The sequence below is a fragment of the Clarias gariepinus genome, chromosome 11 (genome assembly GCF_024256425.1).
Source record: "Clarias gariepinus isolate MV-2021 ecotype Netherlands chromosome 11, CGAR_prim_01v2, whole genome shotgun sequence".
NCBI classification, from domain to species: domain Eukaryota; kingdom Metazoa; phylum Chordata; class Actinopteri; order Siluriformes; family Clariidae; genus Clarias; species Clarias gariepinus.
The window spans coordinates 26077680-26087144 of NC_071110.1; the positions used below are offsets into that span (position 1 = coordinate 26077680).

The window sequence follows — 9465 nt, forward strand, 5'->3', positions numbered from 1 at the left end:
GTACATGCAGGTCGTCAGCTGATTTCATTTTATTGCCCCATAACGTTGCTGAGTCTAGACCTGACCAACTGAAGCAACCTCAGATCATTACACTACCTCCAGAGGCTTGTACAGTGGGCACTATGCATGATGGGTGCATCGCTTCATGGGCTTCCCTTTTTACCCTGACACACCCAACAGTGTGGACACAACAGATCACATGACTCCTTTTTCCATTGCTTTAAAGTCCAAACTTTATGCTCCCTAGCAAATTGAAGTCTTTTTCTGATTAGTCTGGATAACAAGTGGGTTTCTTATTATTATTATTACTTACTGAAATTGTTGTAAAGACCAAGTCAGTCATCAACTCTAACTCTGTGTGTCGTCCTGCAGTGATGATGAGAAAGGGAAGAAAATGTGGAGCAAGTACCTGGAGAGAGAGGATAGTAAAATTGTAGGTATGTATGCTGAGTCCACTCACAATGTTCCCGGTTTATTTCGTGTGTTACAGGTTCTTCTGTATCTCATACAGTACATTACGTAATAGTACCTTCCTGGTTTACATGCTTGAACAAAACTAATTTAAATTTAAAGTCCAACAGTTAATCCATAACACGTCTGGTGTCTGCTCAGACTTGTTCGTAGGGCAGCTGAAGAGCTCTTTGACCTGCACCGAGTGTGGCTACTGTTCCACTGTGTTTGATCCCTTCTGGGATCTTTCCTTACCAATCTCCAAGGTCGGTTCAGCTCAGCAACTCTCTCATTACACACATGCTAATGCTGTGCTCTGTAGTCTGAGGAAGTAAGTGATGTATAACAGTGTGTCTTGCACTCAGAAGGGCTACGGAGAGGTCAGTCTGATGGACTGCATGCGACTCTTCACTAAAGAAGACGTCCTGGACGGAGATGAGAAACCGGTGAGGCTGCTTTGATTGTATCTTCTTGATATTTGACTTCTTTTTTTTTGTGTGTGTTCCTAAAGATCCTGTTTCCCTCTGTTTCCACAGACATGTTACAGATGCAAAGCCAGAAGAAAATGTACAAAGAAGTTCACCATTCAGAAGTTCCCCAAAATCTTAGTGTTACGTATCCTTCTGCGTGACTTTTCTTTTCTTTTTGGAGGGTTTGCTGTTAAAAATGATCATGCAGTAGAAATGAATGTGACAGGAGTTTCCATGTTCTCTTTATGCTTGGTGGGTTTCCTCAGGGTTCTCCGGTTTCCTCCCACAGTTCAAAAACATGCAGTTTAGACTAATTGGCGTTTCCAAGTTGCCAGTAGGACCGGAGGTCCTACCATGGTTGTACAAATGGGAATAAATACAATGATCACCATTGGACTCCACAGTACCTGGTTGGACTACAGGGATTCCTAGATGGATGGATGGATGGATAATGAATGATTAATGCTCATGAATTATTTATGATATAACAATTAGTAAAAGCACATTTGATTTCGGTTTCTTTTTGCTGGTCGTTATTTTTACAAGAGATGTTTCCAGTAACAGAAATGTTTTATATACAATATACTGTATATTGTTACCAATGACACCAATCTAGCAGGGTTTAAGTTTGTGCAATTTGCTTGCATCCTTGCATCGTACAGGAATTAAAGGATCTGCTGCGAACCTCTTGGTGCCGGATACCACAGCACACCTTCAGAGGCATGTCTTGTCAATTATGTCGTATTTAGGGTCGCGGGTGGGCCCGGAGCATATCCTAGGAGACTTAGAGCATGAAGGCGGTGTACGCCCTGGACAGGGTGCCAGTCCATTACAGGGCACACACACATACACACACTTTGGGCGATTTGGGAATGCCAGTCAGTCTTATCTGCAGGTCTTTGGACTGTGGGAATCCACCAAGCACAGGGAGAACATGCAACTCTATGCACATAGGGATGGGAATCGAGGCTGGCCTGGGAATCAAATCCAGACCCTGGAGGTGCAAGGCGACAAGATACACTGTTTCTGTTTGTCTAACGGTCATTGCCTGACAGACTAGACGCACAAAGTCTTTCCTTGATTTACACTTTCAGATCTGAAGCGTTTCTCTGAAGCTCGAGTCAGATCTAGTAAACTGTCCACTTTTGTCAACTTCCCAATGAAGGACCTGGACCTCAGGGAGTTTGCATCTGACAGAAGCAGTAAGTATCGTTATAATACTTGCATTGTTAGAACTGCGTTCTGTGTCCTATTTTTAAATGCCATGTATGCAAAAGAAAAAAACTGTCTACACACGTTAATACAAGTTCACACAATCATTCTGTATTACAATATAACATTCCATATTATAATTTATTAATAGAGACTAAAAATAATCTATAAATTCCACTGCACACATTTATTTTATGCACTTTTTACATTTTAAGTTCTAACGTGAAAATCAATAGGCATCTTATTCCTCAGTGTTTTAATAACTTGAGGAACCTATTATATAAGAAATAAAACTGGTAATGATAATTAACTGGACCTGGCATTGTAAATAATCTACAGTGAAATAATCATCTGTAGTCACAAACTAAGTGGGTAAAATGTCCTGTAAGAGTATCAGTGGAATGGATTGTCAGTACACAACTATTCGGACGTGTCTCACTTTGTCTCCAGGTAGTGCAGTGTATAACCTGTATGCAGTGTCCAATCACTCAGGCACCACCATGGGCGGGCATTACACGGCATACTGCTGCAATCCTGACCTGGGAGAATGGTACACGTTTAATGACTCCAGGTACTCATTCCACCTATCCTGCATGAATGTTCCATTTTCCAGCTCCTTCTCTACCAGCTCTTACTGTTCTCCTTTTGACACCCCCACTCTCCCTTCTGCTCTCTAACCTCTCTCCCACTCACATTCTCTGTTGCATGGTGAAAAGTCGCTTCCTTTTTTTTTCTTTTCCTCTTCTTTACAACCACAGCTTTAGATCTGGCTTTATCAAGGCCTTATCTGAAGTTTATACACCAGAAAGATAAAATATAAATACTGTTTATCATGTTGCATAAATATGGCATGATATTAAAACTTACAGTACCATAAAGTGGCTTAACAGATCTCTGCCAGTTTGACCAGAAGATCCCTGCAGGAACCCGAACACCGGATGGCCGTTGTAACGTGGTTGTAAAGATGTTGCTATAAAAGTTGGAATAAATTGGAACCAAGCACAACCTCTAAATAACTCAAGTTTCTACCAGGGTTTAGGTTTCCGATCAGAGATTGGGACGAGAGCAAAAGCTTCCCGCACACGGCATGTTTACCTCGTTCTACATGATTCGTTTTCTTTTAGAAATGTTACTCTGAGATGAATTTTAGCTCCCAATCGCCACCGTAATATGGTGCTCGTTGTTATTTAGGAGCATTAACAGTACAGTACGCCCCCTTGTGGTCCAGTGGTTAGCCCATGTGGTGTTGCGTTAAAAAAAAATAGATTCCTAGACTAAATCACATGTTAATGTGTTAATAACTTGTATTATAAATGTGTAATATTGGAATAAAGAAATGCATGACAAGCTGGTTAGAGGAAACCGGTTATGCAGTTTTATAATACACTATATCGCCCAAAGTATTCGCCCAAAGTATTCGCCCAAAGTTGGACCCCTTACTTTCAGTGAAAGAAAGCTGTTAAAGGGGGCAGGGCCAACATCATATCAAACCCTATGCATTAAGAATTGGATGTTATTCAGGTTCATATCCATGTGAAGACATACTTTTGGCAGTATAGTGTATTGCCAGTGGCTGAGTATTATGGGATGTGGCAACCAGTCGACAGCGGGGCTCGAATCCGGATCCTTAGCTAGAGCCTTTGCCGTCTGAGCCACCACTCCCACATCTTGCATTCAATGTATTCTTGTAAGAATTGTTTCATTGGAGGGTCCCTCGGGCACACAATTTAGGTTTTATCTATTTTTATAATGAAACTTGCTGTTTAGCACACCTGGTGATGTTTCATAAAGTAAGTCATCTTATTATCCGCACTAAACGCACCATTATCTCACACAGCCTGGAAACCGTGCTTCGGTTATGGAAAGCCATTAGGGTCAAACTCGGTCATTAAAATCCATGGTTAATTTGCTTAAAAAAATAGTAATGTGTTTTATTTTTTACATCATATTGTTTTATTATTGACAGCCCTAATTATATCCAAATACCAAGGTTGTCCCAACGTCCGTAATGTTGCCAAAATAACATCACAACAACATTTAAATAACCAAAACTCCCTGCTGTTGCATAATAACTTGGATATTTATTATGAAGGCACAGAATAAACCATTAATAACTACATTAACTTTTTTATTACTGATTATTACATAATAATATATGCTGTGAAAATAGTAAAATGGCAAAAAAAAACTTTGCCATGATGGAGCTACAACCGTGATTTAAAGCCATATCCATTAGACGAACATGATCTCAAAGCGCTTTTTAGTAGTGTTCATGTCCTGACTGTTGTCCGTCCCGTTTCAGAGTAACGCCGATGTCCTCCAGTCAGGTCCGCAGCAGTGACGCGTACGTCCTGTTCTACGAACGATCCGGCTTGTGAGGTCCCACAGGAGACGGAAGGAGTGAAGCCATGACCCCTTGTGGTCATTACCATCACACTGCGCTCCTCACATAAGGAAGACTCTGTCGCCTTCTGCTGGACACCTGACAGAAAAAAAAAAATAATAATAATAATGTAACGTCCTTACCGACTCTCTGCTGCTGTGTCCAGTTCATTTTCATCGAAGAGGTCCGGAGTGTCCTGATGCCTCCATGATTGTATGTGTGTGTGTGTGTGTATGTGAGATGGGCGTGTTTATGGGTGTGTGTACTGTATGTGTGCATGTCTGAGGGCAGCTCCTCGGGAGACAGTGTAGGGTAATAAAACCCTCGTGCCTCCCTCTCACAGGTCTCTATGCGCTATGCACTGCAACAGAACTCTGGTCCCGATTGCGCCTTGTTCAACATCGCCTCAGTACACAGACCGATTTAACATTATAGTGTTCTCCTGTCAGTCGTATCATTTTTATTTGTACTCCGTATAATCGAGGGGGCTGATCCAGTGGTGTGAGGCTCCCTCTGCTGAAGGAGACGAGATTTACAACCTCAAAGCTGCATCCCGAACGCCTATTCGAGTTTGTTCCACGTCTCTGCTTTTTTTATTCGCCGACTTGATTTTTGATTTGTCTCACCCGTCATTTTCTCCCAGCCGCTAGTCACTCCATTCTCTCCCTCCTCTTACTCTCCTGAGGGCTGAAAGGGGCAAAAAGGTCTGTCGAAGGGCGTGTCATGTGGAGATTTGGCGTGGCTGCTACTGATCCGATAAATGCTGTGAACGAGAAGGCGGGCGAGTCGAACCGATCGCTGTTCACTCCGTAGTCCTGATCATGCAGATTGGTTTATCTTTGATTTCATGCCATTGAACAACACGGGAAGAAGGTTTGGGAGGGGGGGGGTGGGGTTAAAGGGGAAAAAAAACACTAACTGTATATTTTTATATATGATGCAATATAGAGAATGTACTATACTGTGGTGCTGAAAATGACCTGTTACTGTTTTCAGTTAATTTAACAGGAGAAAGAGAATGGATACTATTTATGCTCACGTGTCACTTTTTAACAGTGACAGGCAAAGTATATATATGGAATAAATTTTAGAGAAAGACCCAACTGTGTCTGTGTTTATTTATTCTGTCTGGATTATGATTATGTGGTGAACAACAGTGTTGGGTGTAACGCGTTAGAGTACTTGGATTACTTTCTTGATGTAACGAGTAATCTAGTTTGGTCGGCCATTTACTGTAAGTACTCAGCGATTTAGTTAAAGTGGGGCAAAAAAGGATTTAGTCAGCCACCAATTGTGCAAGTTCTCCCACTTAAAAAGATGAGAGAGGCCTGTAATTGTCATGATATGTACACCTCAACTATGAGAGACAAAATAAGAAAGAAAAAATCCAGAAAATCACATTGTAGGATTTTTAGAGGATTTATTTGTAAATGATGGTGGAAAATAAGTATTTGGTCATCTACAAACAAGCAAGATTTCTGGCTCTCACAGACCTGTAACTTCTCCTTTAATAGGCTCCTCTGTCCTCCACTCCTTACCTGTATTAATGGCATCTGTTATCAGTATAAAAGACACCTGTCCACAACCTCAAACAGTCACTCCAAACTCCACTATGGCCAAGACCAAAGAGCTGTCACCTGAAGACACCTGAAACTACATTATAGACCTGCACCAGGTTGGGAAGACCTAATCTGCAGTAGGTAAGCAGCTTGGCGTGAAGAAATCAACTGTGGGAGCAATTCTTAGAAAATAGAAGACATACAAGACCACTGATAATCCCCCTCGATCTGGGGCTCCATGCAGGATCTCACCCCATGGCGTCAAAAAGATCACAAGAACTGTGAGCAAAAATCCCAGAACCACGTAGGTGAGATAGGGGTATTAGTAGTTAACAGATTATGGGCAAAACTTCGCTAAGTGATGATGATAGAATAATTATAAAGGTATTAAATAAAACAACATACATGGGGAATCACAAAGGAGTTTTCATTTTCTGCAATGGACAAGTACTTTAACAAGTAACTTTTATCAGGAAGTAACGCTGTAATGTGACTGATTACTTTTTAATGACTGTCGTTTTGTAATGTAAAAAGTAACGTCCAACAACACTGGTGAACAAAGGATGAATTTTAGCTCGGTTACAGAATAGACACCGATTTCATTTCGGCCAAAACATGGCATTGGTGCTAAAAAGTGTCTGACCTACTGTAGGGAGTTATTTAGATATGATCATATAACACTATTTTAAATAACATTTAATGCTTCTTATCTGCCGATCCATGCTTAGTTTTTTGTAAATATGCATTCACATTTATATTTTTATCAGGTAAAAAGAAACACATTTGCCTAATACAATTTTATGCCTTTTTATGAAATGTCTAACTTTTATTAATTTAAATCTTTCAACGATCTTTATTGTGATTCAGATGAAAACTTGGCCAATTTAGAATTTACATGAAAAAAAAATAAACCTGAAAAAATGTATTATTCTAAAAGGCAAAATTAAGATATTGCGACATAAATTTGACATGGTTACGGACACTACAGATTTTTTTGCCTTTTAAGTTTTTACCAAAAAACAATTTAAGCAACAATTTTACAGGTCATATGTGTTCCCGGAAGCTCACACCAAGTTTAGTATCAATACTCATCAAGAAATATGAATAATTTGCATTTTAAATTATTATTGTTTGAATCAAGACAGTATAAGCATATAAAATCATCTCTCCAAAAACTAATGAAATTTGTAAAAAATAAAAAATAAAAAAAAAATAGAAAACAGTATCTGTTTGTACACAAAAACCAAAACTGAAAACTGGCTGATGATCTCCGTACCCAGGCTCGAGCATGTTTACACTGAAGTGACCTCACCTTTCTAAAGCAGGCCAGCTTTTATCAGTCATTTTTTTTTTATTGATATAGTGTTCTTAGAGAGAAATATTGTTAAATATTTTTATTGTGTAACAACAGATTACAACTTCCAAGGAAATGAACTTTGTAATCAAGATGAACTCAGTGATTGTGCTCGCTCGCTGGTCACTGGGTGTGTAGAGGAGAATATGGTGAAGACGGTGTACTGATGACTGGGAGGCAAAGAGGAATCAGTGTCCTCAGTCGAAGCCTCGAGGAAATGGGAAATTAGATGCTCGTCAGCTAATGGTAAGTTTATTTAATACTGTACTTAGGAATCTGACTATGTAATATCTGAGTAGTAAGTGTAATTTAGGCACGTGTCAAGTTTATTTTTCCCCATCTGTAGTCTGGTTAGTAAAGTGTTTTGGCTTGAACGAAATTTAAGGTTAGAATTCAAAACCAATGTTTGGCTTTTAACTGCCTTTAACTACCCCTAACAATTTAACTGTTTAGTGCTCAATCTTGAGTCAGTTTTAAACCTGACCTAAACAAAACTAAATATTAACATTTGAATTGTGTTTTTATATTCTATTTAAAAAAATACAATACTGACCCCTAAGCCACTGTGCCGCCGTTATTAGACCACATAATAGATTATTATTATCTAATAATAAATCTGATCATTTTGATTCATACATATTTTCTCACACATTTCATACTAACTACTAATATTACATACTAATATTCTTTTGATTCTGTACTTTGCGACAACAGCCATGTCTATAATTTAAAGTTCTCATACTAATATCCAATAAAAATAATGAAATGAATTGTGTATGTATACAGTATGTGTATTGTGTGTGTGCCCTGCGATGGATTGGCACCCTCTCTGGTATGTACCCTGACTCGTGCCCTAAAGTCTCCTGGGATAGGCTCCCTGCGACCCTGAATACAGGATAAAGTGGTATAGACGATGAGTGAGTGAGAGTAATAGTGAGAGTAATAATTATTAATATAGGTGCTGTGGTGGCTTAAACAGTAAGGATCTGTGTTACTGTTTAGAAGGTCACGGGTTCGAGCTCTGCCTTGAGCACAGCCCTTAACGCTATCTGTTCCAGGGGTGCTGTCTCCTCACCCAAACTTCCAAACTCGGATATGTGATACACTGCCTGGCCAAAAATAAATAATAATAAGGAGATTTAAAATTACTGGAACTACAGTGATCAATGCTAAAGGTGGTTGAAAAAAAAAACCTCTTTTATATTTTGTAGTTTTCAAGAAAACTGAACCAAATTGAAGTATGTTTTCCCCTTATTTTATTTGTGTACCAGAATTTGACATCTGACAGGTTTTTCCAAGATCGCTGCAAATATAGTGTGACTGTCAATCAGCAAATAATACCAGGTTAATACACAAGAAAGCATGGCTAACCCTTCAGATCCCACGGCTGGAGATCAGCCCATCTCGATGCTCGCGCTTGTCCTGCTTGGAAGGAGAAATTCCGGGAAGAGCTCAGCAGGAAACACTATCTTAGGAGCGAGTGTGTTCGAGACTGGCAAGAAGACCAGCCGGTGTGTAAAAAGACACGGCTGGATAGACGGCGTGAGACTGTCCCTGGTGGACATGCCTGGCTGGAGCAGTTTTGGTTTATCTAATGTGTCACTTGTGGGACAGGAAATGCTGCGCAGTGTTAGGTTCTGCGTTCCCAGGGCTCAGGCCTTCCTGCTGGTCATCCCAGTGGACGCTTTCAGCAACCGAGACTACAAGGCTGTGGAGGAACACATGAGCCTGCTCGGATACGTGTGGAATCACACCGTAGTGCTCTTTACCTGGGCCGATGAGCTGAGAGGTAATAGCATCGAGGAACATCTGGAAAAAAGAGGAGGTAAACATCTCAGGAAGATTCTTGAGAAGTGCGGATACAGGTATTGTACCCTGAACAATAAAATGAGAGACGAACATCAAGTGAGGCAGATGCTGAAGATCGTTAAGGAAACATGTCTTAAAGCTGAGGTGGGGATCAGAAACAGCTGGTAGCGTTTTTATTATTAAAGGGAAAAAAACAACCAGGTGAACTGGAGGACAATTGAACAGAAC

The 9465-nt window shown here is 40.1% G+C and overlaps 1 protein-coding gene across 5 annotated transcripts in view; it reads left to right on the top strand.

Moving 5' to 3' along the window:
- Positions 1–5614, top strand: part of usp2a (ubiquitin specific peptidase 2a) — a 31817-nt gene extending 26203 nt beyond the window's left edge. For 3 of the 5 annotated variants that reach the window (XM_053507989.1, XM_053507988.1, XM_053507991.1), the window contains 7 exons: positions 373–437; positions 613–716; positions 816–896; positions 987–1065; positions 2015–2122; positions 2583–2703; positions 4435–5614. In XM_053507989.1, the coding sequence (XP_053363964.1) occupies positions 373–437; positions 613–716; positions 816–896; positions 987–1065; positions 2015–2122; positions 2583–2703; positions 4435–4510 (634 nt within the window). In that variant the 3' untranslated portion in view covers positions 4511–5614. The remainder of the gene's footprint in view (positions 1–372; positions 438–612; positions 717–815; positions 897–986; positions 1066–2014; positions 2123–2582; positions 2704–4434) is intronic. The other 2 variants (XM_053507990.1, XM_053507992.1) reach the window with 1 other exon arrangement.
- The last annotated feature ends 3851 nt before the right edge of the window (positions 5615–9465 follow it).